Source organism: Lontra canadensis, unplaced genomic scaffold (assembly GCF_010015895.1).
Source record: "Lontra canadensis isolate GAN:19392208 unplaced genomic scaffold, GSC_riverotter_1.0 scaffold28, whole genome shotgun sequence".
Classification (NCBI taxonomy): Eukaryota; Metazoa; Chordata; class Mammalia; order Carnivora; family Mustelidae; genus Lontra; species Lontra canadensis.
Window position 1 is genome coordinate 19,867,254 of NW_022631022.1, and position 27,077 is coordinate 19,894,330.

Consider the following 27,077-nt stretch of genomic DNA (forward strand, 5'->3'; position numbering starts at 1 on the left):
CGGGGGTGGGAGTAGGATCCCGGGGTTTGTCTCCGAGACCGAGGGGCCTTGGGCTAGTCTCCTCTTCCCCAGCCTCAGCTTCCTTCTTTGCCTGCCAGAGCCCCTACGCCTGTGGGCTCCCGGTGGCAGGGGGCTAATGTGCTAATGGGATGCGCTCTCAATAGTGGGGAAGGGTTGGACGTGCCAGGTGGTGTCAGCACTGATGCTTGTTCTAATCATACTAACTTAGTGTTAAAGGGCATCTGGCTTACAGGAGATGAAGGGACTTAGGAGATGAGATGGTAAGGGCGGTAGTCCATTCTGCACCCTAAGACACCCCGGCCAGTGGATCCACTGCATCGGCTGATTAAGGAGGATCAGAGAGATCGCTTTCGCTAGGCCCATCTAAGTGCGTGGTTCTAGCCCAAGATCCTCTGGATCCCTGGTATCGAAGTGAGGGACAGCCATGCCCAGACTGAGACTCTGCACTGCCCTCTGCTGGTGTGTGGGTGCCGTGCCCGCGTCTAGAGCCGGCCGTAGCGGCCTGCTGCCCTCTGCTGGACGGGAAGCCGGGTTGGGCGGGGACCCAGGCTGCAAAGGGCGGGGCAAGACCCCGCTTGGGGTAAAGCCGCGGAGCTGGCGGGGCTTCCTCTTGACACTACCCGCCCCCCCAGCTTCCCTCTCTACCTGCCTGGCCCCAAGGCCGCCAGGGCGTGGGCCCTACGGAGATTTGTGTACATTTGGAGAAGAGGGGCAGGACAGAGGCTCCCGGCTTTACCCTTCCCACGCCGTCCTCCAAACAACCCTGGCTGGGTGGGGAGCCTTGCCGGTTCACGTGCGTGTGTCCGTCCACACGGCAGTGTGCAGTGTCCCTGGTTAACACGTGTGAACACATTCATGTGCACACGCATGTGGCCACACAAGAGGGTGCGGGCCCACTCAGGGAGGACCGTAGCCCGGACTCCCTTGGGTCGGGCGGGCCCGGGATTCGCCCGGAGCCCAGGACTCGGAGGGGCGCGGCGGGTGCTGGGCTGGCGCTCCCCGGCGCCGGTTCCGGCAGGAGCCTGGCGCGCCCCTCGCCTGCGTCCCCCACTGCCAGTTTCACTGCCCCATCGGTGCAGGGCAGTGGTTGGGGTGCTCTTCGCTCTCCGCCCCCTCCGCTGGAAGAAAACGAGCCCCCCGCCTCACCTCCCCCCTCCTTGGTTTTGCGGCCGCGCCTTCTCCTCCCCCGCCCGGCACCCGCCGCTCCTCGCTCCCTCCCTCCCTCCCTCGGTCCCTCCTCCCTCTCCGGCTCACTCCTCGCTCCTCGCTTCTCGCGCTCCCTCCCCGCGCCGCGGCAGAGCGCGGAGCCCGGGCGGGAGTCGGTGCGGGAGCCGGAGCGGGCGACCGGCGACAGCGCAGGCGGCAGCGGCAGCGGCGGCGGCGGGTCCCGGCCCCGGCCCCGGGAGCGCGCGGAGTCCCCACCCGCGCCGCTCCGGCCCCTCTCCCGCCGCGGGGCTCCGAGCAGCATGCGGGGCCGCTGCCTGCCGGCCTCAGCCCTGGCCCCTGCCCCGCTGCGGAGCGCGCCCGGCCTCGACCCCGGCCCCAGCGGCAGAGGCGGCGGCGGCGGCGGCGGCTCCAGGGCGGCCCGGGGCGCAGAACCAGGCTCGCCGAGCCCGCGTCGCGCGTCCTGAGCGCGCCCGCCCCTCCGCCCGCCGGGGCCGCGGCCTCCCGCCTTCCCACTCCCGCGCCCTTGCCCCGGCCCCGGCTCGGCTCCCACCCGCGTGGGTCAGACAGACGGACAGACAGCCCCGCGAGGGCGCGCGGACTGCCGGGCGGAGGTGTCGAACGGGGAGGAGGAGACGGAGGAGGGGGCTGGGCAGGGGCTGAAGCCCGGCGGGGGAGACATGCGATTGGTGACCGAGCCGAGCGGACGGACGGTGCGCCCGAGATGCAGGTGAGCCCGGCGGCCGAGGCCCAGCCCCGAGCGGGCAGCCCCGCGGCGAGCTCCCGTGAGGGCCGCCGTTGGCCTGGCTGCGCCCTCCTGGGGCTGCGGGGCACCCCGGCGCCACCCAGATTTCCCTTTGGGGGCGCAGATCTGACCCTCTTCAAGCCTCAGAAATGAAGATTCTTTCTTTCCCGTTCCTCCCACCCCACCAAATTCCAGGTTGGCTAGCTGGGACGGGTAGCTGTGGAGGAGCACCTGCTAGGGTCCCAGTCTTGCTGGCCCCCCCACCCGTGCCCCCTCCTGTTCTGAGCACTATTCATCCTGGAGGGTAAGCCTCTTGCTCAGCGGGTGGCTGCACCTCTCCACAGATCCCAGATCCCCCCAGGCAGCCCTGGCCAGCAGCAGGCACCAGCTAGCTGGTGGATGCTGGTTTGGGACCAGTTTTCTCCACAGCCTCCAGCCTGGGCAGCAGCTCCCTCCCCTAACAGGGAGCAGCCCCTTTCCTGCTCCGGCCCAGCAAGAGGGAGGAAAAGGGAAATGGGGGTGGGGAGAGTGCACAGGAGGGAGTTGGGGTTATGGAGGACTCAGGAACCTTTTAGGGGCCTCCCTTTGTCTGTCTTCAGCTTGGGTTTCTCACCTCCTCCTGCCCCACTTTTCATTCTTAGGCAGCTGGTGGGAGGTGGGAACCAGCTGAGAAAAGGGAGGTGAGGAGGGAGCGTCCTGTTCTCCCTCCCCACCCTCTGTGAGGTGGCTGAGCACCACCCCCCCCCCAGACGTGTCCCTCCAGGTGGCTTCCACTTTGGGGAGGGGTGGGGCCAAGCCCGGTGGGCTCTCCCCTCCCTGTTCCTACCCTGGGTCTCAGCCCAGTCCCTTGCAGCCCTGGTTATGCTGGAGGCATCCCCTTTGTTCTCCGAGGTCCTGGTCTCAGGGTGGGGGAGAAGGGGCATGTGGGAGGTGCCCTGGGAGTGCAGGAAGGCCCTGAGATGGGGATCAGTCCCATCTGGATGAGCCCCTTCCTGGCCAGCCCAGTCCACCTTCTGTCCTCCTCTGCTTGGCTTGGGCAGCCTGAGGGTGCGATGTCCAGCCTGGCTCAGAGCTCTGGGCTCAGCCCTGCCAACAGCTCTTACACTGGTGCCTCCCATGCCTGGGGAACTGTGAGCCTGGGGCCCCCAGGCTTTGCTGCTTTGCTGCCTGGGGCTTCCCCACATCCAGCAAGGAGCATGGGTGAGGGAAGAGAGGGTCACCAGTTCCCAGACCCTTTGTCCTTGTGTGGGACCTGGTCTGCTGGGACAGCTTGCCTGCTTTTTCTCCATGGCCTGAGGCAGGAGGGAGAGGATAACGAGGCAGAGGGGTGAGGCCAAGAACTCCCTGGAACCCAGGTAGGGACTCCTGGCAACACCCAGATGCCCCTATGGGAGTGGGGCTTAGCAAAGGGGAGGGCAGGCCCCCTATGACGGTGCTTGCTGCCTCTGTCCGTTCCCCTGCCAATTTAACTGTGAGATGGACCTTGGATAGGGCTTGGTCAAGGCTGCAATACCCCCCAGGGCCTGGAGTTAAAGAAGGTCCTCATTCCAAGGGGCCAGATTTTGGGGGATAGGTGTGTGTTCAAAACCCAAGAATCTTGGCTTGTGGGCAGAGGGCCCTGTGTGCCTGGAGGGAAGCAGAGAGACTACTCTGCCCCTTGCGGTAATCCTCTTTGATTCTAGTGGCCAGTGCTCCCTCCCCTGCCTCTGAGCACCCACATAGCCCTTTACTAGTTACTGTTCTCTAAAACTCAGAATTTCAGACACACACACACACACAACCAAAAAAACAAACAAAAAAGACCCCAAATCCTCTCGTGTGTGTGTGGGTCTTTGTTAAGCATAAAGCCAGACAGGTAGCAGGGATGGCTCATGTGGTCCTGTCTCCTGGTGCCTATTGGAGCAAACAGCTGGAGGATCACAATGGGGCCCAGAGTGCATTCCTTTGGAGAAGGGAGGCACTGTAGTGATTTAAACAGGGTCCCATGGAGGAATGAGGCACTGTGTCAGCTGGTCCTGTGGGGCTCCTGAAAGGCCAGGGAGGGGAGGCAGCAGACAATGGTGATTTCAAAGTCAGAGCCTTAGCTTGCTAATCAGGGTCTTTTGGTCCTGCTGTCCTCCGTGTGGCACTCAGAAGACAGATGGAGCCTTCCAGATGCAGGGTCTCCTGTCTGTTTTGCCCTGGACTATGCCCTTTTGGGGCACCCATGGATTGCCTTGAATGTTCAACCCTGGGCAGTCATATACCCACCCACTGAGCTCCCCTGCTTGGCCCTCAGGATAGGGAAGACACTGGGAGGTACCAGGGAGCACCTATTGGCTGGTGGCAAGGACTGCTTGGAAGGGACACGAAGTCCTCCACCTGTATGGATAGACAGAGCTAGGTGATGTCAAGGGCGCCCAGGCAATACACTTAGTAGCCCACCCGAACTCAGAGAAGGGTGGGACTTATTTGGGGGAGGTTGAGGTCGCCAGAGGTCCTCCAGAGAGAGACGAGTAGGTCCTGAGGTGGTAGCAGACTTTGCAGACACATAGAAAACCGGGGATTCCAGAATTGGGAGGGTTCTTTGTAGAAAGAGTGTGGTAAGGCAAGTTCATTTCCAAATGCATCTGAGGCATTCTTGATACTGACCTTTGTTTATGCACTGAATGAATGAATGAATGAATGTATGTATGTATGTCTTTGGGTGCTGTGGGTCCAGGAGAGCCGTGCTGACGACAGTCTCCTCCTCATGTGTACTTGGTTCATTTGATGTCACTTTATAGTGAACTTGTTGAGCGTGGACCCTGGAGCCAGATGCCAGGGTTCAGACCTCAGCTCCACCTCTGCTGAATTTCTTATCTCTCCAGGCCTCAGCTTTCTTATCCATAAAGTAAGGCTAGCAAGGGTATTTACCTCTAGGGCCAGCAGGAGGATTAAGTATGCTAATATATGCAAAGCATTTAGAACAGTGCTTAGTACACAGTAAGCTCTCAAGAAATGCTAGCTATTCATAATTTATATCAGTGATGTGTTCTCAGTCATTTCACTGTAGCTGGTACGGAGATTTGATGTTATAGCTGAGAAAAGGGAGAGAGCCAGAGAGGTGGAATGACTTGCCCCAAGTCCCCAGCTGATAAGCTTGATCTAGAATGCCTTCTGCCTGACCCCTGGGGCTCAGGGCTCGCTCATCTGGGCATGACCTGGTAACTGATTAATGTATTTAGCATTAGGGATAATAAAAGTGTTACAAATACAACGCTACTTCCTAAGCTGAACATTAGGGCTCTAACAATGGTACCCATCTTCCATGGGCTTCCTCACTTGATTCCTTGGTCTCTTTCTCTGAGGCAGCCACTCTCCTAATTACCTAGTTAGCATTCCCTTGCCTTTTTATTTTATTTTATTTTTAAGATTTATTTATTTATTTATTCATTTGACAGACAGAGATCACAAGCAGGCAGAGAGGCAGGCAGAGAGAGAGAGGAGAAAACAGGCTCGCTGCTGAGCAGAGAGCCCGATGTGGGGCTCCATCCCAGGATCCTGGGATCATGACCTGAGCCGAAGGCAGAGGCTTTAACCCAGTGAGCCACCCAGGCGCCCCTCCCTTGCCTTTTTAAAGCCATGTATTTTAGTATATGGAAATTGTTCAGTTTGGGTTACTTTCGAACTTTGAAAAAGAGCCTGAAACCGGATGCGGCCATCTGGAATTTGCTTTTTCCCCCCCCTCAACTTCATATTCCTAAGCTTCGTTTATATTGTTGCAAATAATGGTAGATGTAGTTCATTTGTTTGCCCTGGTGTGTAACGTGCTGCCATTTGAACCTACCGCCACAGATTTATCGTTCTTCTCTGTGGGTCATTCCCCTTCTGGTTCTCACAGACAATGCTGCCAGGAGCCGCCTTGTCCGGTCTCCTGAGCACGCAGAGGGTCTCTGGAGCACACGGTTGGGAGCGGAATTGCTGGGCCGTAGGGCATGGGCATATTCAGCTGTCCTCGAAAATGTGGTGAAGTGTCTTCCAGATTAGTTGGACCACTTATGCCCTGCAGTTGGAGAACAGTGTCCGCAGTGCTCCCTACCCTCTCCAGCGCTCGGTGTGGTCAGCCATCTTGGTTTTTACCAATTGGTTGAGAGTAAAACAGTGTTACGTTATGGTCTTACTGTGCATTTCCAGAATTCGGGGTTTCTGATGTAGGAAATGGGGGCCGAGATGGCCTGTAGCCAATGTGTAACAGGTGCTTAGGGAGCGATTGTCCCCTTTGTCCCTCAGAGTTCCCCAGTTAGTGGGGCTGCTGTCTCTATAAGCTCTGAGCTCAGGGATGGGTAAGGGCACTCAGAAGGACTCCCCAGGGAAGGGGGTATGAAGGAGGAGCAAAGAGAGCTTAAGTCCTGCACAGGACCCCAGGGGTTCTGTGTTCACCCCGAGGATGGGCAGGGGTGGTCCTGGCTTGGCAGAGGGAGAGAGATTGTCCCCCCGAAAACCCTTTCTCCACACCCTGGGGTCTGGCCTGGGGTTAGGCACTGGGGAGTACTTCATAAGAGTTTGGTGAGCTGGAAACCAGATCTGGATGAAAAAAGGTATCTTTGTTCTTCCTTCATTCCCATCTCCTTGGGGAGTCCTCCCTGATTGCTCTTGCCCACCCGAGAGAGTGAGGGGGATGGCTGAGCAAGGTGGCTCCTTGGCGGCAGCAAGTTCCCCTCAGGGGGGCCCTCAAGCCCTCTGTGTCCCCACAGAGGCCGAGAAGCTCGGTGCTGGCGAGGTGATTCGGAGCTGCTCCCTCCGCCAGCCTGGTGCCCCAAGGATTGATTCTGGGGCCGCTTTCCCCTCCCGGACCTGGGCCCCTGGAGCTGGTTAGAGACGAGCAACAGGGCTGGTAGAATAATTATGCCTATTTCATGTGACACCCAAATTGATTGCCGCCAGGGTGACATTACCAGGGCATTGTTCCTTGTCTCCAACCTCTTATTACATGTTATTAGGGTGTGTGGTATGTGTGTGTGTTTTTCTATTTTTTCCCCCTTTCAGGGAATTAATCTCTCTCTGCCGTGTCCTCTGCTTTGCTCTACAGAGAACCTGCCTGTGGCTCTGGGAGGGGGCGGGGCCCGCCAGCCTTCAGGCTTCCTCTGCCTGGCCCAACCCCAGGAGGGCTGTAGATGGAGCTTGGGGGGGAGGGGGGATGGCCATCTCAGGTCCCTTTACGTGGGTGTGAGATGGGGGTGTCTCAGAGCTGAGAGGGGCTGCTGAGGTGCGTATGGGAGCAGAAGGCTTTCCCGTTGGTGTCCCGGGTTGCTTTTGTCTTGGGGCACGCTACTCATCCACTGCTACGAAGCCAGGTCTTCCATCCTGGGCCTTCTCTCTTCCATTTGAGTCCTCATACTGAGCTGAATTGGGCCTCCTGTGCATTTTGACACCACCCTCTTGGCCTGCACCAGGCTTTTTGCCCTCTGTGCCTTGGGACACCTCTTAGAGGTTTGCCTATGCTCAAGCCTGGGCTTCTCATGAGCATGCAGCCGGGCGAAGGGGTCGTCAGTTCCTGAGCAGAGCAGAGCACTACCCAGCCCCATCTGAGCAGAGGGGCTCGCCGCCTCTTGATTTGATCTCAGTGTACAGGTTGGAAAAATGGGTTTTGGTGAGGGGTTGGCCAAGATTCACTGGAGCAGAGAGCACTTTGAATAGTCAGTGGTGGTAGAAGGGCATTTTTCTTTATAGCTTGCCCATGCTCTAAAAAACTCACTGGACCTTGGTTTGGGATGTACTGGGGGTTGTTTTTTAATCTTTTCACCTTTTTGAGGCATTAGTAACTCAAAGCTTCTCTTGACCCTGATCTATCCCCCACCGCGGTGTCCTGGCACTACGCTGGGGAAAGAAGGGGGGTAGAGGCTGGGTTCTTCTGAGGCCGTGGCCCTGAGATGCCGTTGGACCTAGGACAAGTCCCTGATGCTCTCAGGCCTCGCTTCCCTCACCTGTATGTCGGGGTGTCTCTAGGGTTACCGGGCCTCTGGAGTCAGATGATCTCGGGGACTGTGGGGAGGTAAACTAGTGTCTTGAGCCTCAGTCCTCATCCACGAAGTGGGTACATGGTGAGGGTTGCTGGGGTCATTCTGCAGAGCACTCTGTATGTTCGATCCAAATATCTCTTTCCTTCCTTTTCTTTGAACTCTCTGCCCCCAGCTGCTAGAGGGCACTGTCCTCTCCTTCCCTGAGGAGTTCTGAGCCTTGAGACAGGAAGCCACTTGCCCACAGGGTCCTACAGCTCAGCAGGCCCTTGAAACTGAATCAGAGAAAGGCAGCATAGTCTGCAGGAGTGGTCAGACAGCCTCAGGTTCAGCCACCTCAGGCCCCGTCCCAGCTCTGCCATCCATCACTGTGTGATTCATGGCAGGCTGCCTTACCTCTCTGTGCCTCAGTTTTTTCATCTGTAAAACGGGGATCATAGTACCAACCTAATAAGATTGTTGTGAAGAGGAAAGAAGCTCGTGTTTGAGTTCATAGCCTACTCGCCGTGTGACCTTGAGCAAGTTACAGAACCTCTTTGTGACCTTGACTGAGCAACTTACAGAACCTTTTTCGTTTTGTGCTTCTCTATTTTCTATCTGCAAAATGGGAATAATGACACAACCTACCTCCACACGCTGTGGTGGGAGAGATAAAGTTTTGTATGTAAACTGCTTAGAATCATGCCTGGCACATGAAAGGCTCTTGTCTTCATCCTGTTGATCAAGTCTCGGGACTTCCAGTGCCCCTGCTGGTTTCACCGCTGCCTGCTCCCTGCCCTGGGCCTCTGAGGCCATGAGCTCCTCTTCTTTCAGGCTCAAGGCTGATGGTCTAGCAGGGTGGGGGTTGGCTGGTGTCCAGGCCTCCAAAGCCTGAGATGGGCCTACCTAAGCTGTTCCCAAGACAGAGGAACCCTGAGGACTAGGGCAGTCAGGAAGGGATGAGGAGATCTGCCAGGCACTTCCCAAGATGGCCTGGGTGGCGGATGAAGCCAGAGACCTTCAGCGGTTTCTTCTTGCCCTTGTGAGCCTGGGTTGGTATTTAGGAGCCGGGGAAAGGTGGGAAGGGAGAGGTAGTGGGTAGGGACATGGGTTTTCCTTGAGCCTCCTCAGGTCACTGTGTGGGTGCTTGCCTAGCCCTCCTCAATTCTGGGACAGCTCCAAGCCAAGGAGGGATGCTTTTTCCTCTGGTGGACTCAGCACAGACAATAAGGAAGTTTCCTAGAACCAGTGGCTCCCTCCCACGCTTCCCAGGACAGCTCCTAGCTTCCCAGCTGGACTCTTCCCTCAGAACAAGCCTGTGGAGGGGCCGTCAGGGCCCAGAGTGGTCCAGGGTTCACCCAAGGTCACACAGCAGGGCAGGTGTGCAGTGAGCCCCGACTGGAGCCTTGGCGTGGGACCTGTGGGCCCAGTGCCCTTCGCTCCCTGAAATGTGGCTTCCTCTGGGCCTTGCCCTACCCCAGCCCCACCAAGCTGGCCACTCCTGGAGGCCAGAGCCTATATATAGAAGCCTTTAAACACTAAGATGCTTTGACAATTAAAATTCATAATTTATCCTGAAAATGGCTTGGAGCTGTGGGCTGGTCGGAAGGCCGGCAGCTCCTGAGAGCAGCTGTGCTCCTGTGGAGTGGGCTGTGGGGTGGGTAGGGGCATCCTGCCCTCAGAGGCATGGGGTGGGTGCTTGCCCAGGACCCCAGAGGGGCAGCTGCCCTAGTGAGCAGGCAGGCAGTCACACCGGGCCCAGCCAGCAGCCTGGAACCTGGCTGCGGCCGAGAGGTCCGCTGAGCACTATGGAAAGAAACTTGAGTTTCCAAGCATGCTGGAGGCACTGGGCCAGTGGAGTGGTGAGAGGAGGGACAGCAGGCCCACACACCCATACGGGCCACCCTCCCCTGTGCGCGCAGCACACACACACACGCGCGCGCACACACACACACGCCCTGAGGGCCCCAGCAACTCTGCCAGAACCAAGAGCAAGAGGAAAATAAAGAATTATACACGACAAAGGACATGACCTCAATTTTCTTCCAGGTTGTTTTTTTTTTTTTTTTTGTCCCCGTGGGGGGAGGGGGCAGCTGAAGGAGGAGGACAAGGGAGAGGACAGGCCAAGGCAGGCTGAGCAGCCTGGGAGGAGACAGACAGAGGCTGCCGAGGCTGCTGTGCTGTCAACCGCTGGCCACACAGGCTGGATTTCTCTGGCGGGGGCCCAGCCAGAGCACCCGACCCTTCCTTTCAGGATTCTCTGCCCTCCCACACTCCCTGTGCCAGGAGGCAACCCCGGCCCAATTAGGCTGGCCTGGGACTGAGTTTGCCCCATTAGCAGTTCACGTCTGCAACCATTATCAGCCATTCACACCTCAGCAGGGATTAGCCCTGGAAAGCCAGAATGGAGTAGCTTTAGAAGGAGCCCCAACTGGTCAGATTTGGGGTAGGAGAGAAGCAATTAGAAGTCCCTGGATGCTCCCACCCCCCACACACACACACAGACCTTAGTTTGCACCATTCCATCCCTCAACAATGCCCTCCCCTTCTCTTCTTGGCCTGTGGAGACTGAGCTCAGGGGACGCCTCCTCCTCCTCCTGGAAGCTCTCTGAAGAGCCTAGCCTAGGAGGGGCTGTTCTCAGGAGCTGCCCCAGCCTTGGTTTGACTGGCTCTCCTGCCCCTTTGAAGATGGGCATGGTTCCATCAGCCCCAGCCCTCCCCTGGGGGCTCCTAATTTGGGTGACACAGAGGGGAGGCCTCAGGAACTGTGAAACCCCTGACAGGGGGTGAGGGAGCAAGGCAAACACAGCAGACCCCTTCAGAGATCCAGAGGGGGCACCCAGAGGGGTGATCCCTTCTTGAGCTGGATTCTGCAAGCCGAGTGGGAGGTCTCTGGGCCTGTGGTGGGCAGCCAGCTGGCACTGGGGGAGAAAGGCCCCGACCTGGGGTGACCGTAGAGGGCTTCCTAGGCAGACCTCACTCCATCCCCACGTCCACCCTGCTCCCTGCCACTGACACACTTCATTTCAGGAGGGGGATCCGGGGGTGGGGGGCGGCCATGTCCTGGAACTGAAGGCCAAGAAGGGTCCTCAGGTAGGCAGGCGGGGACTTGGGGACAGGGCAAATCACGAGGACTCTGCCTGTTCCCTGGTCACCTTGCAGGAGTGCCTTCCCCTTCCTGAGCAATCAGCCCTCCTGCGTGGGATGGGACCAGGCCAGGATGTGGTAACAGGCCCTGTGGTGGGTAGTTGAGTCTGCAGGCCAAGCTCACTCCCTCTCTGCCCCTCGCCCCCCAACCTAGGCCGCCCCTACCCGCCGGCTGTCCCGGGTACCCATCTCTCCTCCGCTTTCTCTGCCTCTCTTCCTCCCTTTCTTTCCTGTGTGCCCCGCCCACCGCCATGTATCTTTTCTTCTCTATTTCTGTCAACTTTCCTCTCTCCAGCTTATTTCGGGGGTGGGGGTGGGCAGAGCTGGATAGGGCTGCAGGCAGGCCCCCTCGGCCCCCTCGGCCCCCTCGGCCCCCTCCCCAAGCCAGCCATCCCTCCTCACTACCCCCTGCTGCAGACCCTGTCAGACACGGAGCAGGACAGGGCGTGATGGTGCACACCTCATTTCCACATGGGACAACAGCCTGCTGCAGGCGCTCAGGTCCCACAGCCGGGCTTCCCCCCAGAGGTCCTGGGCCCCCAGCCATGGCAGTGGGTGCCTCCCTGCCCAGGACCCCATGCCTGTGTGTGCTGGGGAGCCCTGTGCTCCCTGCGGAACGCTGAGTGGGAACACCATGAAATATCGATACTGTAAACGTAAAGTAACTAACCCTTTTGTTCTGTGCTGCACCTGAACTAGGTGAGACTCTAACAGAGACCGTGGTGGCAGGCACTGGAGGAAAAATTTAGTGTGTTCAATACACGCAGTTGAGGAAAGGCTTTTGTGGAGTTTGGGGGGGCAGGGTGCCTGCTTGCAGTTATCCAAGGACAGGTGCCTGCCTTGGGTCCTGGGCCCTCACCCACTGCCCTGATGCCCCCCCCCCCTCCATGTGTCCACAAGCATTCACAGCTGGCAGCTCTCGGGACAAGTAAGCTGACCAGGAGGAATGGAGCGCTGCTGTCCCCTAATTTTGTGCCTAGGCTGAAGGCAAATGAATTCCCTTTTGGAAGCCTGGGTTCTCATCTGTAAATGGTTAAAAAAAAATACCTCTTTTGAGATGGAGTGACCCTTGGCCTCCCTCCCTAAGTCCACTCACAGGGGATACCCTGCCCCTTCTGTCCCCATCAGCCACCTGTCTCATCCTGAGCCCCACAGGGCACAGCCCCATGGTAAGGCCTTTCACATAGATCCTTCCAGCCCCAGTGGAGCTACAGTTTGGAGCCCGAGCCCCCGCTCCTCTTCACCCTAACCAGGTTTGAGAATGTTGAGTTTCTAGCTGGAGGAAGTCAGCTTCTGCTGTGGGCTCTCTCGGGGAGCCTGGAATCCACCCCTCACTGCACATTGGAGGAAGCAGACCCAGAGAGGGCAGGCCTTGCCTGAGGTCACACAGCAGCGTGGCCGGTGTGGGGAACAACAGATCCAAGCAGTTAGGGCCTGGCACAGGAGTGAGAGTGTGGTGGTGGAGGCGGCCCTCTGCACGCAGGTCTGACGGCACGGCCTCCCGCGCCGCTTGGGCACTGGGAGGACCCAGGCTGCCATGGGGTCTGAACACTGTGCCCCTGGCACGGCTCTCCCTCTGCCTGCCCACCTGCCTGCCTTTGATGTTTATTGCCTTTGTATTTATTGGTCCAATTTTTAAACTCTTGCCCTTGTGGGAAGCCCTTCAGGGGGCAGGGATTCAAAACAAAACGCTGATTAAAGTGCATAAAACACTTCTCCTTTGCAGTTGCAGGAATAACCAGCAGGATTCACGGTGCCGGGAAGGCAGGAGCGGCTCATTGCCTGCTCAGCAGCTCTGGTGTCCCCCGTAGACACAGCCCCGGCACCGCCCCTAGAAGACAGGGACCCCATGGTGGGGGATGGTTAGACTGGGAGACTCGGCCTGTGTGCGGTGCTCCTGCTGTGCCGGGCTTGGGCAGGCTTCTTAAACTCTCCAGGCCTCAGTTTCCCCTCCTTTCAGGAAAGCCGCATGTAAAAGGTGAGGGGTGAGGCAGTCTGTGGGCCATGCCCTCCTGAAGCTGTGTTGGTCCTGGCGTGCATTGCCTTTTGTTCTGCAGGGGGTCAGGGTGGGGTGGGGGGCGGAGGGCAGCCAGGCAAGGCCATGCCTGTCAGCTTTTCCATCAACAGATTTGAATTCCCCAGGTCTCTCACTGCTCACTCAGAGGGCCCTCAACCCCTGCAGAAAACTCCTGTGTACGCTCTGTCCAAGAATATCACGGGGGGCTGTTCTGTGAGGCAGGAGCTGCCATGACTGACCCAGCTTTGAACACACAGGTGCAGTGGCAAGTGCTAAGCCTTTGGAACATATTTCCCTCTTCATTCAGGTTGCCAGGAAGCTCACCCCTTTTGTTATTACGCCGGACTGGGTGGTATTCTTCCCTTACTGGCCTGCCTTATCTTTTTATCGACTTATGGCCTAATATTTTCTGTCAGTTGGCTCAAGTGATTTTTACAGGCATGTGCTGTACAAGAGTCGCAAAATATCTCTACTAATAAGTGTAAGATGCTTCGATGTTCCAGGAGAAAAATGATTTCTGACTGCGTAGGTTACGGATGGCTTCATGGAGGAGGTGGCCTTTGGGAAAGGAGGTCACAAAGTCCACTGGGCCAGGAGGCTGGGAAAGGTCTCCAGAAGGATAAGGGGGGATGGGACACCTGGGTGGGTACATGTAATAGGCAGGCTGGTAGGAGATGCAGATGGGGGTCTGGTGAGGCAAGGTGGTGGTGGCTTTGAAAGCCTCATTCTGGTGTATGTGTGAGGGTTTCCCAACATCTCAGGTGAGCTGTGTCCTGGCCACCCCCGCTCTCGGTCCTCAGCCCCCTCTCCAGCAACCCCCACCTTGCCCACCAGCCCAGCCCTGAGCTGGGCGCCCCAAGTCCTGTTTAGCTCTCCAGGTCCCCAGCCTCACACCCCAGCCTCACACCCACGCCGGCCCCAGCTGCCGGCCCAATTACTTATTGATCGCCTGTCAGGATGTTTGCTTTTCTGGCGGGTCACTGGAGCGTGTGTGACTGTGGAAAATGGCGTGGTGGGGGTGGGGTGGGGGAGGACAAACCAGAATCTAGAGAGAGGATGAGAGAGGCGGGAGCTGTGGACAAAGCCGCTGGGGATAACAAAACCTCGAAGATGCCATAACGTGTCAGTGACACCCAGAGCCCCCTCTGGTTAATCAGTCACTTAGTCTGTCACCAGCCAGGGAGCACCTGTCAAGCCTGGAAGAGACTGCTGGAGCCCTGGAAGGTGTGTGGCTTGTCTCACAGAGCAGAACTCTGGTCCCACATCCACCCCACTCTGCAGGCTGGAGCCACAAGCTCCTTGAGACCCTGTCGCCTGAAGGGGCGCTGAGTGATAAGACCTGTAACCTTGAGAGCAGATGCTCTGTACCTGTGTAGAATTGGGGCTGGGAGAGCTCAGGGAGAGATATGGGAACCCTCCCCACCTAGGCTTCCCCTTCCTGCACAGAACACCCCCGGGCACCATGCGAGTGGAGTATATGAACAGGCAGCCGTCGGTCGGGCTCTGGTTCAGCCCCTTAAGACCCTCTGGCCCACCCTCGGGAGTTTGGAGAAGTCCACACTCGCCCTCCTAGCCCCCTCCTTGCCCTGCTGGGGCAGTTTCCCAGGCAGTGGAATAGAGGAGGGACGGAGGAGATGGGGCGGCAGTCTGGGCGTAAATGGGAACAAGTCATCTCTCAAGGCAGCTGGCAGAGGGTCATGGAGGGGCTAGCTCCCGCACATCTCTTGCCTACTCCTCCTGTAGCCTGTGCTCAAGCCAGGCCCCTCTCCTGGTGCCGTTATCCTTGTCATGGGAACCCAAACCCTGCATGTTTCTCAGGGCCCAGCTGTAACGAGCCTTGCATCGTCAGTGCCTCAGTGGGGACTGGGTCTCCAGCTGCCAGCCTGTGGCAGCCCATGGTGGACCCTGATGGCCCCCACCTCAGACCAGCAGCTGCCCAGAACCCTGGCTCTAGGAGGAGCGAGATCGGAACCCTGAGAGACAAAGTCTGGCGGTCCTTCATTTCCCCCGATCTCCCACTGAGGGGTCAGAAAAATCTTCTTGGAGCAGTGGCCATTAAATCAGACTGTGGAGATGGGGTTTCAACAGGCAGGGGAAGGGGCCTTCCTGGAAGAAACAATTGCAGGGGCCAAGACCAGGAACACTCATTCGCTGGGCCTTGAGCCCTGAGCCCTGAGCCCTGAGCTCAGGAGTCTGGGTGGGTCACAGCAGACCCGGAGGAAGGGGAGAGTCAGAGAGACTCCACGGCAAGGCATCAGGGCAGAGTTCCAGCATTCTGGGACTTTCTGCGCGGAAAGCCCACTGGGGAGCAGATTCATGACAAACTGGGTTTGCTGATATCCCAGGGCTCTCGGGCTGGGGGCTTAGCTGCAGTGCAGGCAAGGAGGGTTCTGAGGTGTCAGGGTTTGGGGAAGTTCAGGCTGAGGGTGGCCCCCAGCAGCTTCTGGAGCCCTGGCCTGACAGGCCCGGGACTAGACACGCTCCTCTGCAGGCTGTTCCCAGAGGCTTCAGCCTTTGAGCCCCTTTGATTCCCTGTGTGAGCCCTGAGGGCAACTCAGCAGGTCTGGCTTTATCCCTGATGAGCACCAGGGGAAGCTGAGGCTCAGGGTGTGTGGCTGGGTACGGGGTGCCTGCCTGCGAGGCATAAAATATAAAGGAGGAGGACACCGCCTGGAGTGCCCATACCAGGCTCCTCTGAGATGACCCTGCCCCTTCCGTGCACTCCCACCCCAATCCCAGGAATGCTGGGGAGTTCCTCTGGGAGGGCTCTGGGCAGGGTAAGGAGCACGGAGGACGCAGCATGGGGTGGTGGGAGGCTCTCTGGCCCAGGCATCTGGACCTCACCGTGGGGTCCCAGGCACCACCCCCCCCGCCCTGTGTCAGGGACCGCACCCCCAAACAGGGCAGGAGGGCCCAGCTCGGGGCTGGCCCAAACACCATCCTCTAACCACACCCTCCGTTTTGTGCTTGCTCCTGGCTGCAGGTGAGCGAGAGGATGCTGGCGGGGGGCGCGAGGAGCATGCCCAGCCCCCTCCTGGCCTGCTGGCAGCCCATCCTCCTGCTGGTGCTGGGCTCGGTGCTGTCAGGCTCAGCCACCGGCTGCCCGCCACGCTGCGAGTGCTCGGCACAGGACCGCGCGGTGCTCTGCCACCGCAAACGCTTCGTGGCAGTCCCCGAGGGCATCCCCACCGAGACCCGCCTGCTGGACCTGGGCAAGAACCGCATCAAGACACTCAACCAGGACGAGTTTGCCAGCTTCCCACACCTGGAAGAGCTGGAGCTCAACGAGAACATCGTGAGTGCCGTGGAGCCCGGCGCCTTCAACAACCTCTTCAGCCTTCGGACGCTGGGGCTGCGCAGCAACCGGCTGAAGCTCATCCCGCTGGGCGTGTTCACGGGCCTCAGCAACCTGACCAAGCTGGACATCAGCGAGAACAAGATTGTCATCCTGCTGGACTACATGTTCCAGGACCTGTACAACCTCAAGTCGCTGGAGGTGGGCGACAACGACCTCGTCTACATCTCTCATCGCGCCTTCAGCGGCCTCAACAGCCTGGAACGGCTGACGCTGGAGAAGTGTAACCTGACCTCCATCCCCACAGAGGCGCTGTCACACCTGCACAGTCTCATCGTCCTCCGGCTCCGGCATCTCAGCATCAACGCCATCCGGGACTACTCCTTCAAGAGGCTGTACCGGCTCAAGGTCTTAGAGATCTCGCATTGGCCCTACCTGGACACCATGACCCCCAATTGCCTCTATGGCCTCAACCTGACCTCTCTGTCCATCACTCACTGCAACCTGACCTCTGTGCCCTACCTGGCTGTGCGCCACCTGGTCTATCTCCGCTTCCTCAACCTCTCCTACAACCCCATCAGCGCCATCGAGGGCTCCATGTTGCATGAGCTGCTGCGGCTGCAGGAGCTCCAGCTGGTGGGCGGGCAGCTGGCCGTCGTGGAGCCCTATGCCTTCCGCGGCCTCAACTATCTGCGTGTGCTCAACGTCTCGGGCAACCAGCTGACTACTCTGGAGGAGTCGGCCTTCCACTCGGTGGGCAACCTGGAGACGCTCATCCTGGACTCCAACCCACTGGCCTGTGACTGTCGGCTGCTGTGGGTCTTCCGGCGCCGCTGGCGGCTCAACTTCAACCGGCAGCAGCCCACGTGTGCCACGCCCGAGTTCGTCCAGGGCAAGGAGTTCAAGGACTTCCCTGATGTGCTCCTGCCCAACTACTTCACCTGCCGCCGCGCCCGCATCCGGGACCGCAAAGCCCAGCAGGTGTTCGTGGACGAGGGCCACACGGTGCAGTTCGTGTGCAGGGCGGACGGCGACCCGCCGCCTGCCATCCTCTGGCTGTCGCCCCGCAAGCACCTGGTCTCGGCCAAGAGCAACGGGCGGCTCACCGTCTTTCCCGACGGCACGCTGGAGGTGCGCTACGCCCAGGTGCAGGACAACGGCACGTACCTGTGCATCGCAGCCAACGCCGGGGGCAATGACTCCATGCCCGCCCACCTGCACGTGCGCAGCTACTCGCCAGACTGGCCCCATCAGCCCAACAAGACCTTCGCTTTCATCTCCAACCAGCCGGGCGAGGGAGAGGCCAACAGCACCCGAGCCACCGTGCCTTTCCCCTTCGACATCAAGACCCTCATCATCGCCACCACCATGGGCTTCATCTCCTTCCTGGGTGTCGTCCTCTTCTGCCTGGTGCTGCTGTTCCTCTGGAGCCGGGGCAAGGGCAACACGAAGCACAACATCGAGATCGAGTACGTGCCCCGCAAGTCAGACGCGGGTATCAGCTCTGCCGATGCACCCCGCAAGTTCAACATGAAGATGATCTGAGGATGGGGCAGGGGGGCAGGGACCCCCCGGGGCAGGCTGGGCAGGGGAAGGGGCCTGGCTGCTGTGCTCGCTCCTTGGGCCCTCCCGCCTCCCCTTGCCGCCCTGGCCCTACACACATACACACACACACACACACACACACACACACACCCTGTTCCCTGCGGCTCCCCACCTCCGCCCCCTCCGCTGGCCCTCACCACTTGCCCTCTGCCTACCAGGACCTCCGCAGGCCAGGCCTGGGGACCCCACCTGCACAGGGGCACACGTTGACAGACTGGAGTCGGAAGCCGACAGACCGACACGTGGCACAGTCAATAATTCAATTAAAAAAAAAAGTTACGAACTTCCTCTGTAACTTGGGTTTCAATAATTATGGATTTTTATGAAAACTTGAAATAATAAAAAGAGAAAAAAAACTATTTCCTATAGCTAGTCGGAATGCAAACTTTTCACGTCCTGATTGCTCCAGGGCCCTCTTCCAACTCAGTTTCTTGTTTTTCTCTTCCTCCTCCTCCCCCCACTTTCTCCTCCTCTTCCTCCTTTCTCTTCTCTTCCCCTATGGGGAGGGATCACTCAGGAAAACAGGAAAGGAGGCTCCGGCCCCACCTGCCCGGGCAGCTGACAGGAATAGGTAGGGGAGGCAGGTGCAGGCTGGCTCTGGGCTGGCCATTTGCAGGTAGCAGGTGGAGGAGAGATAGGGCTGCCTGATGGGGGTGGAGGCTGTTGGCCAAGATGCCAGGAAGCACTACTGCCAGGGGTCGGGGGCCTGGCTCGTGTGTGGCTGAGACTCTGGACAGGGGCTTGGGTCCTCCTGGAGGACAGCATAGTCGGTGGAGAGAGCCAGGGGCTGGAGGTGGGACCGAGGCCTAACCTCTGGTCCCAGCTCTGTCGCTGACCTACTGTGTGGCTTCAGACAGGTCACTGACCCTCTCTGGGCCTGTCTCCACATTGTACAAATGGAAAACGTGACTCCCCGCCCTGCCTACCTCACAGGGCTGTTGTGAGGAATTGATGAGATGATGTATGTGAAACACTTTGTAACCTGTAAAGCGCTGTGCACATGTGTGGGTGACTGTTCTCATTATGGTCATTATTATCTCACCGTGGGGGTGGGGCTCCTGAAGGGCTCTCCATGGGGTCAGGGTTGGGGGCAGACCCTGGGCAGGCCCGGGAAGGGCCACTCGCTCCAGGGACTTAGAGAGGCTCCTGCTAGAACAGTAGCCCAGGCCGGCACAGTCTGCTGAGCCTAGCCCGGGCTCTGGAGAGTCGTGGGTTGGGGAATGGGGCCCCCTGTAGTGGGCTGACCTGGAGGGTCAGAAGCTGCCCTGCCCACTCACACCAAACCCAGCCACTCCACACTCTGCCCTGGGAAGGGCTGCCCCAGATGACAGAGGTGCCAAGGGCCAGTCCGGTAGCCTTGTAACTTTCCCTGACTCCGAGGGGCCTGGCTTGGAAGGCCAGCATCTCCGTCGGGCAGGGAGGGCGCTGGGGTCAGGCAGGCCTGGCTTCTCCCCTCCACGGTTCCTCTTTCTCCTGGGGGACCTGTTGGATTCAGCTCCGAGGCGGGGTGAGGCCTGCTGCCTGGAAGTCCTCAGGTCAAAGGGTCCGTGATGCAGGAATGGACAGGCACAGACGTAGCTGAACGTGGAGGGGAAGCCCTTGGGAAGTCAGCCCTCAGCAGAGATTTCCAGAACGTAGTGTCTCCGACTGGGACTCCTCCCAGGGCTCACATGCCCAACCTGAGCAGGCACGGACCAGGTAGCACCTTCTGAAGCAAGCCTCTGGTGGGGGCATGGCGAGCCCAGACGGGCACGGAGGGGCACTCCCTCCCTCCCTCCCTCCCTCGGCTCATCTGCAGGGGTCCGGAGAGCCTGCTCTGCTCCTGCTTCCCTGCTGATGTAGCTTTGCAGCTGGGTCACGTTGCCCTGCCCCCCTGCACCCTCAGCAACCACCCCACAGCTGTCCTTGGCCCTGGGGAGGCCTCAAGCCCTCGGAACTGTGGTTTTATCCTCCGGTACAAACAGGAGCCTCTCCCCATTGGATTCGGGGACGCTGGTATGGTAAAGGTTGATGGTCCCTGGGGAGCAGCCTAGACATGATTATAGGCTCTGAGCTTTGCGGTCAGATCTGGGTTGGAGGTCCTGTTCTAGCACTTACCGAGTGTTCAGGATTGTTACTTAACCCCTCTGAGCCTCGGTCTGCTTATCTGTCACGTAAAGAGATGATCTTACTCCTTTTGGTCGTTAGGACATTAAATGAAGGAGCGCGGGTGGATCTGTTTGGTGTGGTGCCCGACGCCCAGTACACCCTCTGCCAGTGGTGGTGGTGGTTACTATCAAGGCAAACTTTGGTACAGATGCAGAGACTGAGGACCAGAGAGGGTGGTAGCGTATCCAAAGCCGCACAGCTTCGACGTTTCAGAACCAGGGCCTGGGAGGTCTAGACTCCCAAGCCGCAGACTTCTAAGCCTGGCTGAGGGCTGCTCAGAGCCAGGCCTGGCGGCCCCCACCTACCAGGACACCACTTTGGGGAGCACAAGAGCAGGGAGGGGAGTCCTTGGGCAAGGGCGTGGCTTGTACATAACAAGAGGCCAGTGGTATCATGTGAAGCTTCAGGAAGCTGATAGGCCTGCTTACCTCCAGAGAGATAGGTGCACATGTTGTCCATGGCTCCAACCCTAGATACGTTGGTGGGCACTGTTCTCCCTCAGGAGCCAGCCTGTGGGATTGTTACTTACCCCTCTGAGATGCCTGGGACTTCACAAGTTTCTGGTAAGAACAAGAGGTTCAAGGGGCCAATTTCTTCTTGGCTACCTTGAGGGAAACAGACCTCTGAGGAACTTCAAGGACACAAGAAAATTGTGAGGTTGTTTTCAGATAGGGGAGAGAGTTCTTTTGGGGGAATGTGAATGCACCAGGGCAGGAGGTTGGGTTGACCCAAGCAAAGGAAGCCTGGGTTTTAGAACTGCCCCCTCCTAGGCGTGGGACCACTATGTATTGAAGATAGTTGTGAACTCAAGAGCCCCGTGAGATCGAAGGGGGAATGTTGCAAAATCAGACTGCAGCAAGCACCCGGATCACGGCCATCCCCATCTCCCCCCCGGTGTGCCCCTCACCAGTGAGAATCTGGGGCCTGGAGAGGGGAAGTGACCCACTCCGAGTCACACAGCAGAGTGATGGATGGGCAAGGGCTTTGGGGTCAGGTCCAATTCTATCTCAGGTGTGACAGCTGCTTGCTGTGCAGTGATCACCGGCACTGTTACATGGCATCCTTACAGACAGGCAGGGAAGTGGCAGGTGAACTCAGGAACGGGGAAGGAAAGGGACTATATGGGAGACAGTGGGAAACAGGGAGCTGGAGCTTCAGTTGAGACGGGTAGAAGCCAAGCCTGGTGATGCCCTCTGATTTGCTGCCAAAGGCCTCGGGGCTGTGTGGGAGGATGGGAGCAGACCCAGGCCATCACTGCTGTTTGCCCAGGACAGAAAGACGCCATGCCCTGGGGCCCTGGAGGACAAGGCCACCACCTGCGTGTGTTTGCAGGGATGGAGGGGAGAGGGAGCCAGGGAGAAGGGGTCAGAGGAGCCATGTAGACTCCGGCTGTTATCAGGAGTCCTGGGAGACTTGGGCCTTTCAGGGCCTGTAGTCAGGGTTCATGAGGTATAAGGAAGGGATGCAGCTCAGACCATCTGGAATCAAGTGATTTACTGAGGACCTCAAAGAACCTAGTTCCGTGGTCTGTATCACCTTCCCTGCTTCTCTCCCCAATTTGATGTTCCTCTGACAACACAGGGTTAAAAGTCACCACAGTTCCCATTCCAAAACCTCAACTCCAGTCTCCAGCGGAATCTGGCTTGCTAGGATCTCTGATCTCTTCATTCACAATCTCCAGAGGAGAAAAGTCTGATTGGCCGCCTGCCAACCAATGGATTGGTTGCCCTAACTCAGATGCTCATCCCCTTATCCAATTAGCCGAGGCCAAAGAACTCAACCTAATCTAAGCCAAGTTCAGGTGAAGATGATGCTAAAAGGCCTAAGGGACCCTATCAGTCATTGATTGCTACATGACAACCACCCCAAAACTCAGTGGTCCAAAATAACAACAACCATTTCTTTGCTCCAATGTGCAACCTGGGCAGGGCCTGGTAAAGGCGGCTCATCACTGCTGTGCATGGTGTTGATTAGGGAGACCTGACCGGGGCCAGAAGATCCTCAGGGGCTTCCGGCCAGGTCTGTCTCAGCTGGGGAGGCCGGAAGGTTGGAAGCCAGCCTGCTCCTCCCTTTCCGTGCAGTCTCTCCAGTGGGCTAGCTGGTGGCTTAGCACTCCAAGGCGGCCAAATGGAGACTGCCAGGTCTCTTGAAGCCCAGGCCAGGAGTCAAGGCCATTCACAGGCCCGCCGAGCTTCAAGAGGAGGGAGGACAGCTGCCAGCTCTTGGTGGGAAGAGCCGCAAAGTCACAGGACATGGGCATGCAGGATGCGAGGTTTAGTGCAGCCCCTGCTGGGGACCTCCATGGGGACCGCAGAGGTGCCTCTGTCCTCTTTGTCCTCTTAGGATCCGGTCATTGGTGTGCAAGCCTCTACAGTCTACCCAGGAGTAAGGATTTAGCGAGTGATGATGACTGCCCCACAGATGGATCTCCAGCTAGTGAGGAAAGAGTCAGGATTTGAACCAGGCTTGCTGCCCCTGGGCCAGTGTCCTTTTGAGCAGAACAGGAGGCACCTGGGAGTAATACCACCACCCTGGGAGTAATATGGCAATAGTAATAATCATTACTGTTTACAGGTCAGATGCTTCCCCTACATTGTCTTTTTCTTCTTTTAAGTTGGCTCCACGCCCAGCATTGAGCCCAACATGGGGCTTGAACTAACGACCCTGAGATCAAGAACTGAGTTGAGATCAAGTCGGATGCTAACACTAATGGACTGAGCCACCCAGGCGCCCCTCACTTACATCGTCTCATTTAATCCCACCATACGGAGGTTCTAATCTGCTCCCTTTCTGGTGAGAAGTCAGGCTCAGGGAGAAGTGACTGCCCTGGGGTCCCCACCAGGGAGGGGATGAAGCTGGGATTCCTACTCAGGGCACCAGGACTTCACAGCAGAAAAAGCACTGGACTAGGCCCCTCACATGGAACCACCCCAGACCCAGGCTTCTCATGGGCAGACATGGCCACAGCCACATCCCCGCCCATGACCACCTTCTGCTGTGGACCGGGGTGGGTCGGTGGTGGCAGGTGAGTGCAGGGGCAGGTGCCACAATCAAGGCTTCTACCAGTCAGTTCCCCCTCCCAGCCCCCAGGCCACCTAGCCTCTCTGTGGGACCCAGAGGCCCTGCAGCCTGTTCTGAAGACCTGCAATCTGGCCCCGGCACCTACCAGGACACTGGGTACTACTGGGTACTGCTGGGCGGGGGTCTGAGAACAGCGGCCATGTAGCACAGCCCTGGGGATTCAGATCTTCCCTGGGGGACACCAGCTCTGACTGCCTGAGGGAGTTGATTGGGAGATTTACAACCTCCCCATAAACCTATGATGGCTCATCCCGTGTCCCCAGCCCAGACCCTATCATCATGCCAGCAGACTGCTTGTGTCTGGGAAGTCCAGGGTGGTAGGTCCTTTGGGAGCTGTGGAAACGAAGTGTGCCCTCGGGTCTCATCTCCCACCTCCATCCTGCCCCAGCCCTCGTACCAAAGCCTGCTTTGGATATGACCCCATCTGGTCACAGGGACTGGGACCTGGCTCTTCCACGGCCCCTCCAGCTGTATCCCTCATCCCTTCACTCTTGGTCTGGGCTGTGGCACACTGAGAAGGCTCATCCTGGGGAGGGGGCGGCAGGATGTTCTGGAGCAAGAGGAGGAGGAAGCTGACAGAGAGGAGAGAAAAAGCCAGGCAGGAGGAGGATGGGTGGGACGACCACCATGTCTGGTTCCCAGGATGCAGAGCTCAGCCCAAATGCTGTGAGTAGCATGACTGTCTCCCTGGTTTAGTGATGAGTCTCAGAGAAGCTGAGCCACTGCCCAAGGTTGCAGAGCTGAGCAGTAGCAACTCGGGAAGCAAGCGCAAGCGCGCGCACACACACACAAAATGTTCATTGTGCTCCCATTTTGCAGCTAAGGAACTTAATTTCAGAGAGGGGAAGTGACAGGTCCAAGACCACAAAAGGAAGGAGTCAGTTGTAGCAGCAGCTCTGACTCAACTAAACCAGGGGTGTGGCAACAGGGAGGCAATTGCTGTGGCCTCCAGAAAGCATCCTTATGGGAAACCCAAGGTGAGGCTGGCTCAGGGGGCGCTCCGCCCCAGAAGAAGGGAGCCGATTTGCTCTCCCACAGGAATTGCCCAACTTATGAAGAAATGTGGCGTCGTAAAGAGGAGAGAGGTAAGCATAGTAGAGCCTCATCTCCTTTGTCTCCTGCCAGCCCCAGAGCCTCTTACAGACCCTCCAAGGCCACAGACCTGGGTGGCAGCACCCAGAGCTGACACAGGGTATCTATCTCTCCGGGGCTCTCTCTCCAGACCCCAGTGCTGTGAGGTGACATACGTCACTGTGTGACCTTGCTCCAGTCCCTGAGCGCTTTGAGGCTGACCCTTCCTACTGGCCTGAGAGAAGGTTGTGCCAAGGGGGACTCCCCATACCCTCTGCTTTCAGGGTTCACCCCAGACCTCAATGGTGTCCCTCATTCCACATCCCTGCCCCCACACGGCTGCTGAAGCAAAGCAGGAATTATAGACGCTCTAGTAGAACAACATTTACTGCCTGGCCCTGCGTCTGAGCCCATAAATTGCCCTCACCATGCTTGGTGCCAACCGTGCAGTCACCTGGAACAGAGGCCCAAAGGATCCACCAGCCTATCCCCCCACCTGGGCCCTGGCCCACTCAGGCCATCGTCTTACCCATTCCCTACAACTTCCCTTCGGTGCTTCTCAGTGTGGGGCCAGGTCAAAGTCCCCACAGGCCTGGCCATCTGAGCAGCCCCATCTCTGCAAGCACACCCTGGAGATCACCTTTCTTGAGTCTTCTGTTGACCTCCTCAGGGACTCTGCCTATCTTCTGCCCTTTTGGTCCCTGCCCCTGCCACCTTACTTTCCCTCCCTCTCTAGCTGGAGTTGGACCAGATGGGCTCCAAGAACTCAGACAAAACCTTCTGCTCCGTGGTGAGTCCAGGTGGGGCCACCAATAAGGCAGTAAGACTGGTGGAAGGCCCTGCAGCCTCGTGTGCCAAACAGGACGGCCTGACCACTGGTAGGCACCTGACTGGCTAGGAGCCAGGAAGCCAGCTGTTCCCTTTGTCCTCTGGGGCAGCTGGAAGGGAAAGAGACACTTCTGCAAGGCCCTTGCAGTTGGCCAGAGGCAGAAGGGGCTGCTGGAAGTGTGGGATAGAAGGGAGGATTGTTCTGTGATGAGGCAAAGAGCTGAAGAGGCCCATGATGGTTTCCCAGGTCCCTGCTGGGCCCTCCAGCTGGCATCCAGCCCTTCCCCACAAAAGGAGGCTAACAAACACAGGTGTAGGCAGGGGAGGCTGGGGTAGGGAGGTAGATAAGGGAGTAACAGCTGGTAAACACCCCCACAGTGGCAGAGTACTGTATCCCACAGGCAATGGGAGGCTAAGGGACGGTCACCTTTCACGTGGAGAGTACAGACAGGGGAGACCAAAGGCTTTTCAAAGGTCCATAGGCCTTCAGTTCCAGTTTCCCGGTTTAGGATGAGGGAAAATGCTTTGATCGGTTCCTCTCTGCCCTTGAAGCCTCTCCTGTAACATAGAACCCCTCTTCTGAGTTCTCAGTGCTCCTGTGAAAGGGAGGGCGGATGTGCAGGGGGTGTGGCAGGGCTGCCGAGGCCGAGGTCGGCGTTCTGTATAGCGCCATCTCGACCATGGGGAGCTATGGTGGGTGCCTGAGCATGAGAGGGACACATCTCAGAGTCTAAGGAGGAAAGATTTGAGGTGCGGAGCAGAGAAAGCAGAGGCAGAGAATGCACTCATGAGTATGCACAACTCTGTGCTCACACATACTCACGCACACACACACCTACTGCAGCAGGCACAGGTACAAACGGATTTCTGCAACCTCACCTGTTCCCCCACACAACCACACAGCAATTTATGTGTCCACACAGACCCGTGCACGCACCCATGCAAGCAAACACCCTGCGTCTACACATTGGTACAGATAATACACGCTCACACTGGTCCACCACGCTCTCACCCGTCCATTCGCACTAAAGCGCAGACCCGCAGAGCAGCCCCCTTCGAGCAGCGCATGGAAGCACCGCATACACGCCGCTGGGCGCCCCCTCACAGAGGTCCACGCCCTGCCCTGTGCTCAAGGCTCACACACCTGGCGATACACACGGGAGCCTGAGCATGCACACACGTGGGCGCACACAGACAGCTGCCCCAGCCTTGCTCCGCCCTTGGAGCTGCTGCTGGCCAATAAGAGCTCGCTGGGTGCTGTCTCCTAGGCAACCAGTGGAGCTGTCCGGCTCAGGGTTGGGAAGGGGGGAGGGCGTGGCCATGGGGATGCCCCACACTCCCCACCCTTGTGCCCTGAGGCCCTCGGTTTTTTCGGGATTAGATTGCAGAGCTAGGCTGAGGGCAGGAGTGGAAGGGGTACCTTGGAAATATCGTGCCCAAAGTAAATCCCAATGATGTTAGCTCCCCCACCCTACCCTGCGTGGGCCACAGACGGTGAGCATCCTGGCGGAAGATGCCTCGTGTGGCCCACCCTAAGAGGTCTATGGGAGGACCTGGCTTTGAAGGTTCCGGGTGGGGGGCCTCTATGACCCAGCCCCATGGCCTCTCTCCAGAGGAATCTGAAGAGCTTGCACCATTCCTCTTCCTTTTCCTCAAATGCCCAAGCTTTCCCCTTGGGACCTCCCCACATGTTCTCCCTTCTGCTTGGGATGTCCCCTACTCACCTCTTCCTGCACCATACCTTCTCACACACTCATTTCTTTTCTTCTGGCAACCTTCTGCTCATGGTGTAGGTCACCGCCCCAAATAGTCTTTTCCTAGCCACCACTGTCCCTGGCCCCCATTTGAAGTCAGTCCCTGAGCTAGAGCTTGTCATCACCGGGACTAGCAAGAGCACACCTTGAGCCTTTTGAAACACAGGGGATACCAAGAGATGGAGGCTGATCAAAGGGGCCAAGTACAGGGATGCTTGGGATCTGGAGCCAGACAACCTGGGTC

General features: G+C 58.3%; 1 protein-coding gene across 1 annotated transcript; it reads left to right on the top strand.

The window, feature by feature from the left end:
* The first annotated feature begins 1,419 nt into the window (after window positions 1-1,419).
* LINGO1 (leucine rich repeat and Ig domain containing 1) lies at window positions 1,420-18,968 on the top strand. The gene is made up of 2 exons (XM_032865115.1): window positions 1,420-1,915; window positions 16,035-18,968. The coding sequence occupies exons 1-2, from the start codon at window positions 1,910-1,912 to the stop codon at window positions 17,889-17,891; spliced, it is 1,863 nt and encodes a 620-aa protein (XP_032721006.1). The 5' UTR covers window positions 1,420-1,909; the 3' UTR covers window positions 17,892-18,968.
* The last annotated feature ends 8,109 nt before the right edge of the window (window positions 18,969-27,077 follow it).